Source organism: Notothenia rossii, assembly GCF_949606895.1.
Source record: "Notothenia rossii genome assembly, chromosome: 6".
NCBI classification, from domain to species: domain Eukaryota; kingdom Metazoa; phylum Chordata; class Actinopteri; order Perciformes; family Nototheniidae; genus Notothenia; species Notothenia rossii.
In genome coordinates, this window is record NC_136909.1 from 4,292,623 (window position 1) to 4,314,247 (window position 21,625).

General features: G+C 41.8%; 2 protein-coding genes across 3 annotated transcripts; both read right to left on the reverse strand.

Moving 5' to 3' along the window:
* Window positions 1-2,107: 2,107 nt before the first annotated feature.
* On the reverse strand, window positions 2,108-7,308 carry LOC307044073 (uncharacterized protein). 2 transcript variants are annotated; one of them, XM_079689111.1, is made up of 3 exons: window positions 7,152-7,308; window positions 6,750-6,851; window positions 2,108-4,864 (listed from the first exon to the last, which is right to left on the reverse strand). In XM_079689111.1, the coding sequence occupies exons 1-3, from the start codon at window positions 7,273-7,275 to the stop codon at window positions 3,933-3,935; spliced, it is 1,158 nt and encodes a 385-aa protein (XP_079545237.1). In that variant the 5' UTR covers window positions 7,276-7,308; the 3' UTR covers window positions 2,108-3,932. The 2 variants fall into 2 exon arrangements, with proteins under 2 accessions (XP_079545237.1, XP_079545236.1); XM_079689110.1 differs by having other exon boundaries at window positions 6,750-7,308.
* Window positions 7,309-10,282: 2,974 nt separating this feature from the next.
* Window positions 10,283-21,100, reverse strand: LOC307042324 (uncharacterized protein). Its single transcript, XM_079686149.1, has 5 exons — window positions 20,618-21,100; window positions 17,259-17,765; window positions 12,480-13,301; window positions 12,220-12,394; window positions 10,283-12,123 (listed from the first exon to the last, which is right to left on the reverse strand). The coding sequence occupies exons 1-5, from the start codon at window positions 20,865-20,867 to the stop codon at window positions 11,925-11,927; spliced, it is 1,953 nt and encodes a 650-aa protein (XP_079542275.1). The 5' UTR covers window positions 20,868-21,100; the 3' UTR covers window positions 10,283-11,924.
* Between the last annotated feature and the right edge of the window lie 525 nt (window positions 21,101-21,625).

The window sequence follows — 21,625 nt, forward strand, 5'->3', positions numbered from 1 at the left end:
TCTATACGGACTATTTTCTGGTTCTCCTCTGGATCCATCCACTATCTATTTTTTTGACATTCTGTTGAAATAGTCAATTACTAGCCATATCTTACACATTGCTGTTTTGAATCATTAATGTGTGGATGACAGTTGAACTGGAGGATTTAACATTTATGCCATCTGTTGGAAAGAAGACGTATCGCTCTGTTGGCGTCATTTGGACAACCCAAACAGTGTGAAGCTCTCATTTCATAAACAATCTTTGAGTAGAGACCCCCTCCTGCAGAGAGCACAAAACCCAACAGCACGTCTTTGGTCTAGCATCACTTTACCAAACGTTTGCATTAAGACACTAATGGTGCATTTCCACTACACGGCATCACTCGGTATGGCTAGGCCTCGTTAGGACTGGCTCACTTTATGGCGCATTCCCATTACAGTTTAGGAACTGGGGTAGTATCTATAGCAGGGGTGCCCAATACGTCGATCGCAAAGGTAGTGTGGTTAGATCGCATTCCATTTTTCAAAGTTAGCCTATCATCCATCCTTACTATGGCATTTGCCACTTTATTGACGTACAGGTAAGCCAGTCTGAGTTGTAGTGTGCAATACGGGTTCATGCAGTTATGAGGGGGCCTCACCTCCTCCTCTGACCTGCAAATGCGGCGCAATATTATACGCTAATGCGGCGCAATTAGTGTAAGCGCGCCACAGTTTATCCGCTGTTTAGTCCACTAGAACCCCCCCCCCCCCCCACTCGCCAGCACAGATTGGGCAAAGCATTAATTCATGGTTTTTACTAACCGGTATCAGTATGTTGTTGATTCGACATCATTTTGAAACGTGTATTACAATTAAATCACTGTAAAATATGTTCATCTTGTTGTAGTTGTAGCCCCCTTGCCAGCGATTCTCTCTCTAGTTTAGCCTACTCAGCCCGACTCAGCCCGACTCAGCCTGGTGGTTGTTGGCCCGGAAAGAACCTTGATTTTATGGGAACAGAAAACTGTGAAATAGTACCTGCTAGCCGGAACTACGCCAAAGGGAAATGCAACCAAAAACGGGCCCCGCACGGCTGGGCACGCTTAAAGCGAGCTCCGCGCTGTAGTGGAAATGCGCCATAAGACTAGCTGGTCCATTGTAAAGGTCAGTCCACCTTAAATGAGCAGTGGGGGATCAGCAGGTGAAAGGCAGGACACAGGAACTTGGTCCTGAGAAGATGTAACGATTATTAGCTCATCCAGAATGCAGCTGCTCGTCTGGTCTTCAACCTTCCTAAATGTTCCCACACCACGCTGCTCCTCCGCTCCCTTCACTGGCTTCCGGTAACTGCTAGAATCCACTTCAAGACACTGATACTTGCGTACCATGCTGCGAATGGATCTGGCCCTTCCTACATCCAGGACATGGTTAAACCGTACACCCCAGCACGTGCACTCCGCTCTGCATCGGCCAAACGGCTCGCTGCACCCTCGCTGCGAGGGGGACCCAAGTTCCCATCAGCAAAAACATGTGGGTTTGCTATCCTGGCTCCAAAATGGTGGAATGAGCTCCCCATTGAAATCAGGACAGCAGAAAGCTTACACAGCTTTCGACTCCACCTCGAGCGATAGAATTATTAACAAAGCGCTTATATACTAATAAAGGACAGGCTTATCTAAAGCCAGTTGTGTAGCACTTGAAATGTTTTAGCTCTATGAAACATGATGTACTTACTGTATATGATTCTGTTTTCTTCAAGTTTGTATTTTGTTGGTCAAACGCACTTATTTTAAGTCCCTTTGGATAAAAGCGTCAGCTAAATGTAATGTAATGAATATTAAACAAGAAATAGTTGAGTCAAATGGTCAAATAAATTAACATTTGTGATTATTAGCTAATCGGTTGCAGGTGGGTGAAATCAGGCTTAGGGAGCAACGTATCACATCTAACGGCATTAGGTCATCAGGATACAAAATAGGCAAATGTATTCCCTTACAGTTACAGAAGCAAAAACAATCAGATAACAGGTACATTTATGTAAAAAAGGGCTCATTAACAGGATAGCAATGATACTAAACATTTAGAAATAAAGAACTATACATCAAATCATCCTATATGGAAACTTGGAGCCCTCAATCCAAAATAAAATGGTTCAATCTCAATCTTTATTTATTTATATAGCAAATTTAAAACAACCAGCAGTTGAACAAAGTGCTGTACAGGTAATAACTACAATATAAAATAAATAACACAATGGGAGTGCAATAATAAAACAATAATTAAAAACATGATAAAAAGCACAATAACTAGAAACATATAAAAACACATACAAATGTAAAAATGTGATGTTCAACTAGTATTAAACGCCAGTGCAAAGAGGTGAGTTTTTAGCTGAGATTTAAAAAGTTCAATAGACTCAGCAGTCCGGATATGTGCTGGGAGGCTGTTCCACAGTCTGGGAGCTGCAACACTGAAAGCCCTGTCACCTCGGGTTTTTTTCCTGCACCGAGGAACCACCAACATATTTTGCTGAGCTGATGGCAATGCTCTAGCTGGAGCATGGGGGTGCAACAACTCATGAAGAAAGCCAATGAAGATCTGCCAAAACGGGTGTGATGTGGTCATAACGTCTCTCCCCAGTAAGAAGGCGGGCAGCCGCATTTTGGACCAGCTGCAGGCGACGGATCAAACACTTAACACCAATATACAGGGAGTTACAATAGTCTAAACTAGGGAAGGGAATTTGAAAGCAAATGTATATTCGAATATTCGACCCCCCCAAAAAACGGTTAACCGAAATATACATATCCTATAAAAAAATGGGGTAAAAAAAATAAATTCTAAAAAAATTGTTTCAATAACTTTTGGAAATAAATAAATACATGTTCAAATAAGTATAGAAACCAAGTCGAATTTTTCATTTATTGAACTGGTAATCACAGTTTGACAGCTATAGGGCCTACAGCTTTCGTGTGCGGAGGCGATTCACAATCAGGCCAGCTGTAGAGAAGACCCTCTCAGCTGGAACGAGTGTTGACAGGGGGGCGGGGGAGCACGCTCATGAACTGTTAGCGCTGGAACCTCGTAACAGCTGCGGAGCGCATTTGCGCCGCATTTGGGAATAAGATGAGGTTTGAGTCTGCGTGATCTGCGTGTAGGGAGGGGCAGCAGCCATATCATTAGCTAGAACTAACTAGATCTGATGGATTTGGACATAAACACGAGTGAAGTATAACCGGACGAGAGAGAGAGAGAGATCAGCACCTGCAGCTCTGCCCGCTGTGAGGGACCGGGTAGCGGAGCAAATCACACCTTTAGACGTCACCTAACACATTTAGCTATGGCACTGTCGTATACATTAAATTATTCAATTTGATAATGTGTAATCAACTAAGGCATCCGTCCCAAAAAAAATAATATTTTTATTTAAAAAGTAATAACTCATTCGAATACCTGAATAATTATTCGAATACCTGAAGCCTCAGCTGGAAGAAGTTTGTCTTGACAACTGAGCTTATTTGTTTGTCAAATTTAAAACAGTCCAAGATTTCTGACAGAGGGAGGGCTGTAGGAGGCTAAGGGGCAGAGTACACTATTAAAAGCCATCCAGGAGTTCACATTGTCCAAATATAAAAATCTCTCTCTTGTTTTCGTTGAGTCAATAAGTTGATTTCCATCCATGATTGTATGTCTTTCAGACGGCTAAGCAAGGCAATCATATATTCATTATTTGCTTTTATAGGCCGGTATAACTGCAAATCATTTGCAAAGCAATAGTACGGAATGTTATGCTTTTTTAAAACAGTCAGTGGTTAACTTTTAAATCAGAAAATCAGCATGACAAAAACATTAAACATATTGTCAACTTATGTTGATAAAGATGGAGATCATTTAAGTCTTATATGAATGTTGTGCAACAATGTTAATCAGACAAACAGATTTCTCTCATGTGTGAACTGTCATAAGACTTATTGATTCTCCTCTCCATCAGCTTCTGTTTCCATGTGTTCAGCTGAGCTGCTGATTGGAGGCTCTGCCTCTCCGTTATCCTCAGTTTGAATTTCATTAAGCTGTGAGGACTGACGACCAACACACTTGTGTCTTTTGAAAACACCATGCCATTTAAATCTTCTGTCACAAACATTGCAGCTGTATATTTCCTCTCCTGTGTGGAGTCTCATGTGTGTCTTTAAATTTCTATTCTGTGAAAAAGCTTTCTTACAGACTGAGCAGCTGAATGGTTTCTCTCCTGTGTGGATTATCATGTGGTCCTTTAAATGTATATTCTGTGAAAAAGCTTTCTTACAGACTGAGCAGCTAAATGGTTTCTCTCCTGTGTGGATTCGCATGTGTGCGTTTAAATTTCCACTCTGTGAAAAAGCTTTCTTACAGACTGAGCAGCTGAATGGCTTATCTTCAGCACTACGTCGTGGACCCCTGACAGATTCATGTCTATTTTTCAGTGAGTTTGAGCCTGACGCAGGTTTTCTGGTCTCTTTCCAATCAGCACTGTCTTCAGGTTCAGAAGATTCTCCGGTGTTGTCCTCAGTCTTTGGTTGTAAACTGCTCTCTGGATCTGAGTTCCTGGCTGGTTCTGTTCCTCGACAGTCATCTCCATCAGCTTCTGTTTCCATGTGTTCAGTTTGTCTTTGGTGAGGCTGTGAGGACTGAGGTTTCTCTTTATCATCTTCACTCTTCACAGGGTCAGGAGTGAAAGTGGACTTGGTGATATCAGCCTCCCCCAGCTCCTGAAGCTGCTCTCCCTCCTGACTGATCCGGAGTTCCTCCTGTTCCTGCTTCATGTGTGGGGGGAGCTCTGGGTCCTCCTGGTCCAGACTGTTGCTCCACTCCTGCTGGTCAGGGAGAACCTCTTCTTTAGCCACCACCAGCAGCTGGACATCTGCAGGAAACAGGAAACAGTCCAAAAAAAACTGTTGTTAAGTTTTAGCATTTACAAATCTTTTTTTTGCATTTTGCAGCCCTAATTAATACCTTTGTTTTTATACTTTCTGATCAATATAATTGCATGATAATTAATGTATTGATTCCTTATATGTAATGTTTTCACTTGTCTTTAAATCAAATAAATTATTTTTCAGCTTAAGTGTTAATAAACGAATGAATAGTAGGGCTGGGCAAGTTAAGGTGTTATGACACGTCCCAACTAATGAGAGCATTTTGGGCGGGCTTTAGACTGCTGCAGTGCTCACATGAACCTACATCACAGCTCTCTGTAGGGTTTCATTTATCTTGTTGGAAGCTCATCCCTTAACACAGAATTCTCAGAGTGATTATAAGAAGATTAAATATGAAGGGTATATTTCAAGCTTCTTTTTTTTTTTATCAACTAAGATTTGTTAGAAAATGTTATCAACATGAATTGACTGAATTTATTTTAAAAGTGGGCTTATTAACACATGAATACTCCTGTGTAATATATTTGTGCATATATATTTAAGATGTACAATATAATAAAAGCAAAAGTTTCATTTGTGGGTAGGGGTGGGCGATATGACGATATACATCGTTGAGACGATATTAGGTCTCCACGATATGCCTTTTCAGAGATATCATATCTATCGTGATACAGAGTCACTCAGTCATAGAATGTGAGTGCTGCGAGTGCACCAGGGTAGGATTTTCACGGCGGCCATGACGGCTAACATCTCGAAGTTGCTTTAAAGGCGTCAGAAGAGTGGTTTCTGAACTGCATTATGCTGCGTTCACAACGGACGCGATGCGAATATATTCATCGCTCTAACCGCTGGAGTTTCACCGGCTGTCAGCTGTGTTTACTCCTGTCATTCAAACAGGATGCGGTGGAGAGGGGGCGGGGCTTATATCCATGTAAATACTGTGGTGGAAACCAACTACGACAAAATTATTTTATCGTGATTAAATTGTAATATATACGTTTCAAAATGATGCCAAAGTAGCTATATATTGATAATGTTTAGTAAAAACCAAGCTGTCTAGTCAGGATTCAGACACTATTGCACTTCATTTATTGTCTTGGTTGATTCTGTCGGCTTATATTTTATTTTATCAATAAGGTATTTATATTGTTTTTCCCTTTTGAAACAGATGTTCAATTATGCAAAAGTCTTTGATTGCACTTCAAGTCTAAAGTTTACATTTTTAATTGTTTGGCAGTCACTGACTTTTCCTCATTGATGTTTTATGTTTTACTTAGTTATGTTTTACTCTCCTTTTCATGTTTATTGATGTTACATCACTGCTAGTTTTACCTCAAACATAAAGTGAATTTTTATACTGAGAAACTGTGCCTTGAATATTTTTATTTTATTTAGCAAGAGAGTGCACTTTACTTGGAGAAGAAACCAGTGTTAACATTTGTTGTGTAGGTGTAGGCCTACCTACTTGAACACTGAGGAAGCCATATCAAAATTCCTGTTGAATTGTTCATTCAGGGATTCATTGCAGAATTAAAACCAGCTTGAAATGGTATTTTGGTCTGTTACTCCTTTTTATTTTAGTTTTTGTTACCTTGAAGGTGGTTGTACTGTTAAGTAACTTGAAAAATAACCATAATAACCGACATGAAAAAATATCTTGATAAATATCGTCTAACGTGATACTGCTTGAAAAATATTGTGATATTACATTTTTCAATATTGTCCACCCCTATTTGTGGGCCATATTTCATTATACTTTTTGAATTTGCTGAGGGCAAATTCAAAATGGCCATCGGCCGCATTTGGCCCCCGGGCCGTACTTTGGACACCCCTGGTTTAAAGTGTTCATTAAGAGTAAAGGGAACTGACCTGCTCTGTGTATCCGAAGCTGAGGCTGTAAAACAGCGTCCAGTAGTTTCTGGAGTCTCTCATTCTCCTCTTTGGAAAGAGACAGCTCCTCCTCGTGCTCTGCTGTCGTTTGTTCAAACAGAGCAAATATCTCTTCAGCAGCAGCAGTGAGTCGCTGCTTCAACGAAAGCATCATTTGGACTTTACTCATGTTTACTAGATCACCTTTTCCTGCAAACTCCGTTAAACACACAGTTTCTCTCTTCATCAAACTATCAATCTGACTAGTGTTGCTAACGTGTTTCCAGCTAGAATGCTAAGCTAGCTCCTATAGTCCGAGGTAAACGCTCCAAAAAAAAGAGCACATTCAGAGGTTTATCCAGACACACAGAGGATGGATGAGTAGTGCTGGAGCTCACACACACTTTATCGGGAACACAGAGAGGGAAAACCATCGCGACGAGACGCCTCCTCGATCCAGATCAGAAAGAGCTGGGAACTTCACTTCTTCTTTGGTGTTTATTGGCAAACCAACTTGTAGGTGCATTACCGCTGTCACTACCCGATCCGTCCCCCTGCCCCATCGGTACTGCGCATGTGCGAGATGGTCCGGACTCCAGACGGCAACCCAAGATGGACACTTGATACAGTGGATTTTAGCAAAGCTCAAAAATAAAACGAGAGAGATGAGTTATTGTTATTACAACGTGACCTCACTATTATTTAACAACTCTTTTTATTGGGTTCTTTTATTTGGGGTTAAGTAAATTGTCAGAATAAGTGAGAAATGGATTTAACTTCTGTTAGACAGCCATATGCCATACATGTTTGCATACATTCACAGTACATATTTATTCAGTATGATAGCTGTCTAACAGAAGTTAAATTCATTTCTCACTTATTCTGACAATGTACTTAACCCCAAATAAAAGAATCCAATAAAAAGAGTTGTTAAATAATAGTGAAGTCACGTTGTAATAACAATAACTCATGTCTCTCTCGTTTTATTTTTCAGCTTTGCCAAAAGCCACTGTGTCAAGTGTCCTTCCTGGGTTGCCGTCGTGAGTTCTCCAATATGGCGGACCGTCTCGCACATGCGCAGTACCGATGGGGCAGGGGGACGGATTGGGTAGTGACAGTGACAACCGCCACCAACTGGACTGGAGTGTGGACAAGAGACTATGCAGGAAAAAATAAATAAATAAAACTAGATTATTTTATGTTTATCAATTTTCTTTATTAATTATTTCCCTGTTGAAAAAACTCAGTTCTGTATTTACAAATGTGCCTTTTATTTAAAAACAGCCGTTGAGCTTGTCAGTTGGTTATTTTTGCGTTTGTTTGCACGTTTTTATCAACATATTAGATTACACACGGGTTAACATGACAAACAAGGAGTTTCAGTTTCATATCTGTAACTGTTTCACCACTGATAACATATTTCTGGAGGAATACAAGCTCCATGTCCGCTTCGTCTCCGAGCAGCAGTTCACACGGTAGTGAGTAAACAGTTCATAATATCGTGATAGTTCAGACTGGACTATCATTCAATGAGTAAACAGGCTTGTTTGAGACGCGTTGCGGCTCGCCTCGAAAGTAGACGAGAATAGCCGATCGCAGCCGGGGGAGGTCTCAAAAAGCTCGCCTGAAGTCGGACAGCTCCGAGTCGACTTCTTCTTCGCCTTCTTCTCTCGGTTTTTGGCGGATTGCAAACAACTTTAAGGTGCATACCGCCACCTCCGGAGTCGGCTTGACTCGGTTTGCATTTATAAAGAATGCACACATGTTTTTAATCGTTAATGTCAGATATGTACTAAGTAAATACATTTGTTCCTGCTCAAGATTAGATTCAACTTTATTGTTATTGCACATATTACAGGTACTGAGACAACGAAATGCAGTTTAGCTTCTAACCAGGAGTGCAACAAGCAGTAAAGTGAAAAGTAATGTACACAATCTACAGAATAAAATATAGAATGAAGTGAATGATGAATAAACAGTGAGGGGTATGAATACACTAGATATACACAGCAGTCTGTGAGCAGTATGAACAGTGTGTATGAATATGCTAAGATATATAAAGTATGAAAACGGTAAGCAGTGAAAGTATAGTATAAAAAATGGATATTAATTTCATGATGATAAACATTGTGGAACAATGATGAAAAATGTTAATGGAAGGGGCGACGTAAAACTGACACAAAACAACAACAAACTTTTGCAGAGCCAATTGGAGAGTTTCATCACCAGCACGTGGTAAAAACCACCAATGAGCGCTCAGCTCGAGATACCAACTGCGCCGCCTGGCCGCGCCTCGCTCTCAAGGCTGCGGGCGTCTTTGTCCCGCGAGATTTCAACGTCTCATGTAGGCGAGCCTCCAGAGCAAGTCGACTAACCATCATGCAACGCACTAGCAAGACGTTGATCGCAACTCCGCGCAGGTCTCGCTTGTCTCAAACAAGCCTATCATATCACGATAGTTCAGACTGCACCGTCATTCAGTGAGGAAACCGTTTTTTCATTCAAGCACATATAAGCCTATTAATTTTGTGTATACAAAAAGTAATTATCCATTTCAGAATAATACATATATGGTTTATAATTAAAGTGTTCTCTGCTAAAGGTGCAGCTAGTTTTAATAACTGTGTACTGCATGGTAGCTTGTGGATTTACTCCAGGTGGAACTAAAGTCTGATTTAACACTTGATTATATTTCACATCATTCATCCACATCTGTGAAGTAACTAAAGGTGTTAAATACATTTAGTGGAGTAAAAGTACACCAGTTAACTATGCACTGTAGAAAAAAAAGTGTACAAAGTAGCATAAAAGGGAGATAATCAAGTAACTCTAAATGATACTTAAGTACCGTACTTGAGTAAATCTACTTAGTTACTTCCCACCTCTGATTATGTTCATTATGGACACTCAGGTGCTGAGGAGGCTTGGCTTTGTGACGGACGCAGTTTGAGGATGTGTTCAACAAGGTGATAACTTATTTTAATGTTTGATGTGCCTCAGGAGTAGAGGCGGAAGAAGAACTCAGGTCTTGTACTTGAGTAAAAGTAGAAGTACCTGTGTGTAGGAATACTCTGTTACAAGTACAAGTCTTTCATTCAAAATGTTACTCAAGTAAAAGTACCAACAGTAAAAAAGTATTTTATAGGTTTTATCGTGTTCCTTTATGTTTCTGTGTGGGATCATTATTTATTTTATTGTAATTTGTTATTATCATACCTCCCTTACCTCCTTGTGTCCCTTGAACTGTTATATTATGCCTTGCTGCATGGCTACAAAAATGATTTTTTTTTGGTGTTAATTTTGGAAGTTTAACCTCAGCTGTAAAAATTAAATTGTTCACTGTTTTGGCCGAAATATAGAAACTTATTATTTGTATTTTTCATTTTTTTCTTAACCAAACATGACACAAGAAAAGCCATAACCCCAACACCAAAATCACACTGACCTGAGCACAAAATTATACAAGTGATCCCTGATAAACTCCAACACATACATATATCAGCAGGCCTACTGAACAAACATTAAAGGAACAGTTTGACATATTTCTGGGGAAATCCTCCAGTTCTCTCTTTAATGGTTAACCTGGCTAACAACCATCGGAGAAGTCTTCACTGGAAACTGTTTGGGAAAAAGGAATAGGCACTAAAACAAGAATTAGCAGAAAGGTATTCAATATTAAGCAAATAAATCTATGTCATCATCATCATCTTTATCTGTTGTTCTAATCTAGTCACAGAGACTTGCACTTAAAGGAGACATGTAATGCTTTTCCGGTTATTACCCATCCCATTGAAGGTTTTTATGCATGTAAACGGTCTGCAGAGTCAAAACCCCACAAAGTACACGCTGTAGCGAGTAAAACTCAGAAAATACCTCCCCAAAACGCATCGTTGAAGATTTCTCATTTTCCATTGTTTACTTCCTGGGTATCGCTACGTACTATGGATACCCAGTAGCCACGCCCAGAGCCTCTGCCTCTGCCCTCTGCCAGCCTTTCACGAAACAAAGCTTCCCAAACCGTTCAGCGATTCATGCCCGATATGTGCAGCGTAGGGCACTGAAGAACGATGCTGTTCCTACTTTGTTTGGACCAGCGGGAGATTCGGGTACACAACCTGTAAGTATTCATTGTTGTTTGTGTATTTATGATGTTTAAAACAAACAAGGTATCTACCACGACTGTTTAAATGGGTAAACGTTTTTCGGACTTCTACATTGGGATGGTGGAGAAATGCTCTCCGCAGACCCATGCTCACAGCGTTATAAACCTTTTTCTTACTCAATATCAAACCACAGTTATCGTTTTTACTTCAGCTGTGAGTGTTTGTGTGTGCTCAGGATGAGTTTTGCTTGCTCTAGCTGTATCGCCAAGCCTGTCTGCTCCCGCAGCAGTGTGTGTGTCTGCGAGCAGCAACGAGCCTGTCAGCTTCTGGACCAATCAGAGCACGCTGGGCTCAAAGCGAGGGGGGGCAGGAGCTCGAACAAGCCGTTGAGGACAGAGAGTGAATACACATACTTTACAGAGATGCTGTATGAGAAACCAATGTGAGTTTGGAACATTGCACAGTATAAATCTATTTTAGTAGACCTCAACAATGGAATTATGATCAGTAGAAATGGCCATGACATATCTCCTTTAAGTGTGTGTAGATCGTAATTGATAATGAATGGAAACAGTCTCTCAGTGAAGGTGTGTACGTTAGTGTCAGGATCAGGGAACGACAGCTTTCCTCTGTTCCAGTCCAGATTCACTCTGACCCTCTGGAGCTCCTTTTGCAGACGGAGAAGATTTTCTGGACCTGATGGTGACCCTGCTGAGTATTCACCTTCAATACACTGTATTCTCCATAATCCAGACAGTATGCTTCCCTTCCTCTGGACAGACTCTGCTAACACACCCAGTTCCCAGCATGTATTGTCTCCAACCTGGACATCCCAGCTGTGAGTCCCTGAGTTAAAGCCCTCAGATCCCAGGACAGAGGCGTAAAGATCAAGCCTCTCTGGATTATCAGGAAGTTTCTTTTCCTCTCCTCCTCTCACACTGGTCAGATCTTCAGACAGGATGAGGTATGGATGAGCAGTGTTTTGGGTTCAGGATGCGCCTTTCAGCTGCAGTTATGCAGGAGACGATGTCCGCCTGGCTCGGCAGACCCTCTATTTTTGGTCCGCTTCACCTCAAATTTGGCGGAGAAGCAACGAATTCTTCAGGACAATCAGGCCGGCCTTCGCCTCTCGGAGGATATTGCGCATTTCAGGCATAGTGAGCCTGCTCCCCCGGCACGGTGTGTCCATCATGTACCTTACAAATTGTGCCACATTTTGTAGGTCTGCAGTTGTGACTGCCGTGCCCGACTGTATTATGCCCCAGCAATAGCTGTTGGTAAAAGAAAATGCATCAGTACATTGAGCGTCAATGTGGAGAACACATACAATGATGCTGAGACTGTGGACACTAGTTGCTGTTACTCACCCATGGATCTTCTTAACATCATTAATGAAGAGCCAATCTGCCAGCCGGGTATTACCATGCGCCATGTACCTCAGGAAGGCCTTGACCCGGCTGACATTCGACTGCGCATTTTCGCTCTGCCTTATGTTAGGATCGATGCCCTCATGATGCTCCCGGTAAGCCGTTAGGTATTCCTCTGTGAGGAGACATAATATAATGCTTTAATGACAACACTTCGTATGTTACAGAAACTGCATTCGTCACGTATTCAACACCCTTACCCATGATTTTCGGGAGCGTTATTCTCCCCATGATATTCCCCTGACCCCCCCCAGAGGACCAGGGGGAGAATGTGGGAGAGGACGTGGGTGAGGACGTTTCTCCAGCCGCGGTCTTGCATGCAGCTTTTGGCTTATTGAGGCAAGACGCAAGGGAATTGGGGGTGCTGGAGGAGGGAACTAGGGAGGTTCTGCTGCAGGAGGCAACTGGGGTGTTGCTGAATGAGGGAATTTGGTTTCTGCTGTGGTAGAAACTTGGGGTTGGGTCTTGGTTCGGTTCCTTTATATACACATGTTCCTGTTCCTCCTTCTCAATGGAAACAGCCTTTTCCTTGGTCCTCTGCCGCGTTCTCTTTAGCACCCTCTGCGGCTTACAGCGCAGGGACGTAATCTCACTTTTGAAAGTATAATTCTGCCCCCACTCCCTGAATTCCTGTGGGGAGAGTGGTTCAGGGTGTCCCAAGAACTCCTCCAATGTTCCATCGTCTTCATCGAAAGTGGAAATCATTCCAATTTTGGGGTTTCTCCGCCGGAGGTCCCGGAGCATCTGCAGTGCAACTTTGTGCTTTATATTACGAAGGGCCACGCCTGCCTCCTTCTTGGAGAGCTCCTTGTGTTCCTGGACCACATGGCGGTCCAGTCTTGTCCCATGGTAATTACACCCGGGGAAGATACAGGGTTGGGTCCTTATACAGATCCTGCCATTTACCATTTTTAGAAGGATGCTCCTCTCCTCTATATTACGCACCTTGTGATTGAGCTTGAGGTGCCTAAAGAGTTCCTTGTAGGACTTCCTGCACAGCAGGCATTTGGATGGCATCTTGGCTGTAACAGACACATTGAATTTGATTAAAATCCATTCTCAGATCGAGTGCATATGCGTTTTTAATTCGTTATGATATATACACCGGAGGTGGGGGGCTCCACCTACACCCCAACGTGGGACCCGTCGTAGCACCACTGGGTCAGACAGTGCAGTTTGGTCGCAATTCATAGTGCCCGGCCATCAGGGGGCTTGGGGACACCCCGGGACAAGGGATTGTCTCCATTAGGAACTGGGAGATCGCAGAAATGAATACAAATTTAAATGAATAGAACCGTGCCAAAACGGGGGAAAGTTTTTTAAAAAGTGTCCCAAAATAGGCACTCGTAACGCGGGTAGAGACCCCTGTCAACTCCTGTTACATTCCTCCAGAGCGTTGTGCCAAAACTGAATAAAAATTAAAACTGCGGTCACAGAAGTGCAGCGTCAAGCAGACGCGCGCGAGTCCTCCGAAATGAGCCGTTTGTCATTTGTCTAAATTTCGCGTCCCAGACTCCCAGGTCCTCCGGCAGTGACCTGGAAACGGATGTCGGCGCGCCGTCTCAAAGGAAAACTAATTTCTCTAAAGGATTGATTATCGAGGAGGCTGTCTGGAGGAGCCGTAACCAAGGATACACTGATTGAGAGGAGAGGAGAGAGGAGTCTCTCTGGAGGAGCTATAACCGAGGGTACACTGATGTATCCTACGGAGACGATTTCAGCCAACAGTGATGTTTAAAAGAGGCGTGACGCATGGCTGGACTTATGTCAACGAAGCACAGCTCTGCAAACTGTTCCCGTTGTGATAAGTTATTTAAGATGATTAAATGTGCATCAGACTTTTGGCCCTTTACCGTTTGTTTAATCACTAATCACATCTCCCCTGGATGTTAGGCTATTTTTTTTTTTAATACAACTGCTTTCATAGTGACGCAATGTTTACAATGAGAACAGCTGGTGAGGTCAGTGCAGAAAGCAGAACAGTGTGTATAATATATATTGCTCAATAATATATGTAACAGGCCTACATTACACACTTTATTTGTATGCTTTAGGACAGCGGTTTTCAAAGTGTGAGGCGCGCCTCCCCTGGGGGGCGCCAGAGAGCTTCAGGGGAGGCGCAGCGTGAGACACAAAAGAACGAGAAAAAGACAAAGTGACACTTGCCCACTTGTGGCTGTCTGTGGAGACCGAGTTCCCCCACCTCGCCAAAAAGGCTGTAAAAGTGCTCATTCCCTTCACCTCCACCTACCTGTGTGAGTGCAGGTTTTCCGCATTGACTTTGATCAAAAGCAAGTACCGGTAAAGGCTGCAGCCAGAGGAAGATCTGCGTTTATTCCTGTGTGCATCAAAGACGCAGACTCATTGTTCCCACTAAAGTAGGGGTGAGTGTAATAAGGAGGCAAAGTTGACGTTCAGTGTGTTACCGGGAGCATATAAGGATTTATCCACCATGTTGAAAATGTTAAAAAAAATATGTCTTGAGAACACGGCGTGCGGAAATATACGGGTCGTGCTGCAGCTAGATGTGCCTGTCCTCTGTAAGAAGGTGTCGGCGACTGACATGCAAGGAAGAACGGCTGTCCACAGGCTGTTCCAACTTTAACAACTGTATTAACTTCCAGGGTAGTGAATTGAACATGCAATTGTAATTGGGTGTGTGGTATATTTTCATGCACGGACACGCATGTTCCACAACACACAAACTGAACAACACTCAATTTCCCGATCGCTACCAGCGTCCTTGCGATCTTGTTATAATAACAAGTGCACGTTACTGATGCAATATGGTTGAGACCATTCAGGTTTATTCTAGAGGGGTGCAAGGAATAGTCCAAGTAGTGGGGGAGTTTTATACAATATGTTTAAAACATAAAAATAAAAAGGTTTAAAAAAGTTATTGTTTAATGTTTTAAGGAGGTGACGCTACTCAGCCAATCAAATCGGTGCAGTCAGCACGATAGATTCAAACACACACAGAGACGAGACAAGAGGAGAGAAACAGTCGGAGTAATTTCAAATGGCGGAAGGTAGACAGCGAAAACAGAGCATTTAATTACATTTTCTCTTACTGGACCTCTTTGAAATGCAATTGAATACCCCTGCATTATAGCAACAACAACAATAATAATAATAATAATAATAATAACATCAATAATAATTGGGAGGGGGGTCGCGGCTGTTCTTATGTTCTCTGTGGGGAGGCTCACCTACCCACACTTTGAAAACCCCTGCTTTAGGAGATACAGTATTTGTCATGAAACCATATCAACAGCCAGCCCCACCCAAAATATTTTCCACCAGCCGCCACTGACGGTATGACTTGGGTCGACTTGAGTGAGGTGGCGTTCGGCGGCAAATAGATGTTTCGAACGGTATATTATATGTTCGGTGTAAAATGCAGCCCGAGCCGGTAGACGCTCGCAAAGTGCCGCGACGTGCGCGCAAGTGCAAAACAAGAGCTGCATACACGACACATTGTGCAAATGGCACATTTTGAGATCGGATACAGGACGCGTTTGTAGATGTCCGACGTTGTTTCCATAGTGAGCTAAGTTAACAATATATCATCATACATAAAGATTTTCCGGGAGTAAATACTTGACTTATTGAATAAAGGTTGCTATATTCACGAACTAGTTTGGCAATATTATTCCGTGCATGTGTTAAAAACCTTATTTCCGTTTGATTCATTGGATTACTCGCGTGAATGTTTAGCACGTAAATGCTTTCGTTTTTAAAACCGTCCGACCTCGACTACAAAACAATCAACCGCATAGGATTAAAAAATGTCAACACTCACTAACCCCGTCTTAAACATTCCCAAAGAAGTGCCTCTGTCTCTCGTTGTGCTGGATGAATTCACTGGCGACGAGTAAACCCAAAATAGTCCCAAACGGGCGCAGAGGCATTTTTCTTTTTTACTAGTTGTCCGAGTTCGGGGCCGGCAAATGCTGCCGCCATCTTGCTCAGCTCAGCTCTTTGCTGATCTCTGAGAGCGGGAAAGACGGACTGCCCTCCCCTGCCCTCTGCTGGCGCGTGCTGTGCATTACAACCAATGTCGTCCCTGTCAAAACTCTGTGTCAGTGTAATAGAATGAAACGCACCTGTGATTTGGCGCAAAGTCTGTGACGTCACGGTATTGAAAATCATACCGACGGTATTTCGAAATACCCTGGTATACCGTAATACCGTCATACCGCCCAAGCCTACTACACATAATAAAATATACAAGGGCTGTAGTCTGATATTTATTATATGCTTTAGGAGCCGTTTGTGTTAGTTGTACAATGTGTAGGAGTGTTTTGCAAAACACAGAGTTATATGCTTTTCACAGCATTGCACTTAAGTTTCTAAATGTCGGGAAAGTTTTTTAAATGTCGGGAAAACTGTTTTAAAATAGGATGAAAGTGTCATTAACTGCTATCCAGAGACCAGGCTGCAGCACCTCACTTTCTAAGGCAGGAAAAGTGGTTTAAATGGGAATAAATGGTCTGTCCAATACGCAGAAATCATGTTCCGTATATTGTACAAAATGTACAATATAGAGAAAATGTACTGTATAAATGATTACAGTACAGTGACACTTGGTACCTGTTGGATCACACCCACAACGTTTGGGGGCCAGGCACACATGTTTTTTTCTCCCTATTAACACTTTTCCTCAAAACCACTTTTCCTCTGCTGTAGGTGCAGTTTTTTTAGACTTCGAGCCAGTGGCAGGGACTTTGCACTTGAATTGAACATAACATTTCCATTGCGAGGAAGTGTGTCCAATATAAGGAACCGTCCCATGTTTTTTGTGTCCATAAGGAGGAACTTCAGATACAGAAGCAGCTGACGACCAACACACTTGTGACTTTTGAATTCACTATGCCATCTAAATCTTCTGTCACAAACATTGCAGCAGTAGATTTCCTCTCCTGTGTGGACTCTCACGTGTGTCTTTACATTTATATTTTAAGAAAAAGCTTTCTTACCGCTGTGTGATTTCTTTACAGCACTACGGCTTGAACCACTGACGGATTCATGTCTATTTTTCTGTGAGTTTGAGCCTGACGCAGGTTCTCTGGTCCCCTTCCAATCAGCACTGTCTTCAGTGTCAGGTTCAGATGAGTCCCCAGTGTCGTCCTCAGTCTTTGGTTGTAAACTGATATCTGGATCTGAGTTCCTGGCTGGTTCTGGTCCTCGACAGTCATCTCCATCAGCCTCTGTTTCCATGTGTTCAGTTTGTCTTTGATGAGGCTGTGAGGACTGAGGTTTCTCTTCATCATCTTCACTCTTCACAGGGTCAGGAGTGAAAGTGGACTTGGTGGTATCAGCCTCCTCCAGCTCCTGAAGCTGCTCTCCCTCCTGACTGACCCTGGGTTCCTCCTGTTCCTGCTTAATGTGTGGGGGGGGCTCTGGGTCCTCCTGCTCCAGACCGGTGCCCCACTCCTGCTGGTAAGGGAGAACCTCTTCTTTAACCACCTCCAGCAGCTGGACATCTGCAGGAAACACACAGTCAGAAAAAAAATCTAATCACCGTTAAAATGGGAGACCTTTTGCAACCCTAATTAATGTCTTTGTTTTTATACTTTCGTATTATCTTTCTTAGTCCTTCCTATTGTGTATTTGTGTTGTCTCAATTCACCTTATGTAGCCCAACCCCTTTCCACTTCCAGTTAAACGTTTTTTTTCTTCTGGTTTAGCACTAGCTGCAATCTAAACAAGGAATTGTATTTGGGATTGTTCACACATACACTACGCCTACAGTATAGAATGAAAATACTCTGTTACAAATTAAAATCCTGCATTCAAACCTTAAAGTAAAAGTATGCAAGTATCATCAGAACATTTTACGGCACTTTCGTATGTCACAGCAATGATGGTGCAGTAAAATGTTCCCCTGTCAGTGTTTAATTTATGATGTTTGATTATTTTGTACGTTGCATTTTACTGCTGTACGTGTTTAAATTGCGCTTACATGATTATAGATGAGGGAACCTGCTAAATATTAAAATGTGTGTTTTTTATATACAGTACCAGTCAAAAGTTTGGACACACCTTCTCATTCAATGTTTTTTGTTTATTTGAATTAGTTTCTACTTTGTAGATTAATACTGAAGACATCAAAACTATGAAAGAACACATATGGAATTATCTACAAAAAAATAACACAAAAGTGTAAAAAAAAGAAAATCTAAAATATGATTTTTATTTTAGATTCTTCAAAGTAGTCCCCTTTTGCCTTGATGACAGCTTTGCTCACTCTTGGCTTCTCTCGCTTCATGAGGTCGTCACCTGGAATGGTTTTCAATTAACACCAGTGCCTTGTCAAGAGTCAATGTGTGGAATTACTTGCCTTCTTAGGCTGGAGCCACACAAGGACGATAACGCAAGCGGACCGAAATTGATATCGAAAAAGTCTTCCGTCCACACGTAATAGGTACAAGAAACGTCTCTGCTCGAAAGCGCTGAAGACGTTGTAGTACATAGGCTGGGCCTGTAAGTGATGCTGTACTCCTGCCGCAAAAGCAGCGAAGAAGACTTCCCGCGCATGGTTGTCCTTCTGTTTATTCTCCCTCCCAGAGGCAAGGGTTTGCTCCTGCTTTAAATCTCTCCGGTAGTCCACCAGCAGATGAAAAACACCCAGGGACGAGGGGACCGTGCGGCAGAGTTTCAGTTAGATTTTTTATTGCCGGTCAACATGTCCGTTAAAGTTTAAATCTTGCTGACAAAATTAGAAAAGTGCCGGACGAAGGTCTTCTTTGTTATTTATTGAGCTTTAAAACAAATTGATAACGACTCTATATAATAATAATAAACGGAGCCTCTCTTTTCCTCCCACTCTTCTGACAGCCCAGCAGCTGATCTCTGAGCAGGAGAGGTAGGGAGAGGCGGGGCTATTGCTTCAACGTTATCAGGACATGATCGTATAGGCGTAAACACCGAGCCGTTTGCCCCCCCAGAGCGTTTAATTTACAGATCTACCCACCTAGGGACCCGTTATCGTTATCTGCGTTCGCGTGTCGGCCTCGTGTGGCCGAACCATCTATCTGATAGTGAACTGTAGCGGATACGACTGTTACACAAGTTGTTTACTCACAGCCCGAAAGCAGCATCGAGATCCGTGGCAAGCTGTGATCCTCTCCGATTAAGTTGTGACAGGACTTCTGTAGCTATTCTCCAGCGAGCAAGGTTTTTATTAAATACCTCCATCCCTCTCATCACAACAAGACTACACTGTGCAGAAAAAAAAAAAACATAAAGGAAAATAACCTTGCTGGATAGCTTAGAATGAAACAAACAAACTATCTTCCATGGCTGATACTGATGTCACAGTAACGGGTAAACCACAGAAAAGTCCAGTGGGGCACGAGTTGAATCCATATAATGAAATTGTTATTTTATATATATATACACATGCTATATATATTTATATTTATTTCTATCCTAGACTTTCTAGGCTATATAAACCGGCCATGGAAGATAGTTTGTTTGTTTCACTCTAAGCTATCCAGCAAGGTTATTTTCATTTATGTTTTTTTTTTCTGCAGTGTAGAGTCTTGTTGTGATGAGAGGGATGGAGGTATTTAATAAAAACCTTGCTCGCTGGAGAATAGCTACAGAAGTCCTGTCACAACTTAATCGGAGAGGATCACAGCTTGCATTTCAGATTGTTGCCACGCATGCGTACCTGCGTACCACTTATGTGCACCCCTGCATATATTATAAATACATGTTGGCAATAATTGATTGATGAGATGTTACATTAATGTATAATTACTTACTTAATTATTGCTTAATGACGCTATTATTTATCAAGTAACATTTTAGATGTGTTTACTTTATTATTAAACATATTTATTCATTGTTTTTTTATGAATTATTCTCCCGCAATTGTAATTAATCCAAAGTCTTTTTTTTATTTGCTTTTTACCCATTTAAAAAGAATAGGTGAATAAATAAGCTCATTAAAACTAAATTATCAATGTAGGCCTACGTCACATTTGATCAACTAGTGCCTACATGTATCAGGGTTTCCCACACATAGACGGGTCGCCCAAGTATATTTCGCTACCCATTTCGTTTTTTAATTTTTATTTTGTATCAGTCCGCGACACGCCAACATTTATATATATATATATATATATATATATATATATATATATATATATATATATATATATATATATATATATATATATTTAAGAAGTACAATATAAGAATACCACAAGTTTCATTTGTGGGCCATATTTCATTATACTTTTTGAATTTGCCGAGGGCCAATTCAAAATGGCCATCGGGCCGTACTTTGGATACCCCTGCTTGTTCATTAAGAGTAAAGGGAACAGACCTGCTTTGTGTATCCGAAGCTGAGGCTGTAAAACATCGTCCAGTAGTTTCTGGAGTCTCTCGTTCTCCTCTTTGGAACGAGACAGCTCCTCCTCGTGCTCTGCCGTCGTTTTTTCAAACAGAGCAAATATCTCTTCAGCAGCAGCAGTGAGTCGCTGCTTCTTCACCGACAGCAGCATTTGGACTTTACTCATGTTTACTAGATCACCTTTTCCTGCAAACTCCGTTAAACACACCGTTTCTCTCTTCATCAAACTCTCAGTCTGACTAGTGTTGCTAACGTGTTTCCTGCTAGAATGCTAAGCTAGCTCCTATAGTCCGAGCTAAACGCTCCAGAAAAAAGAGCACAGAGTCTATTCAGAGGTTTATCCAGACACACAGATGATGGATCAGTAGTGCTGGAGCTCACACACACTTTATCGGGAACAAAGAGAGAGAGAACCGTAGCGACGAGATGCCTCCTCGATCCAGGAACTTCACTTCTTCTTCTTCTGGTGTTTATTGGCGGTTGGCAAACCAACTTTTTGTTGCATTACCGCCACCAACTGGACTGGAGCCCAGTTGGACTATGGTCCTCTCTCATTTCTTTAATTCATGTAATTCATCTATGCAGTAAAATAAAATAAAAATAAATACAACTCTAGATTATTTTTAAATGTATCTATTTCTCTTAGAAACTTAATAATTTCACAATATATATTGCCTGATGTTTTCCCTAACAGCCCTGATAGCGAAAAGTCATGTGCTGCTCCTCACTTCTCTTATTTTCATTTCCTCGCTCCTCGGTATCACCGGAAGTTGATTTGTCTGCGCCATCTTGAGTTGGGTCGCATTGCCCTTAAAGAGCATCTTGCAGGGTTTTTATTTTTCTACATTTATGCTTAAACTTGCTTGAAAATTACAATTAACAAAAGTGAATGTAGGATTTGATATGTTTTACGAGACATAAGGGCAGGAATTCAGAGGGAAAGGAGCAATTTTGAGCTCTGCTCTTAAAAACGGCTTTTTT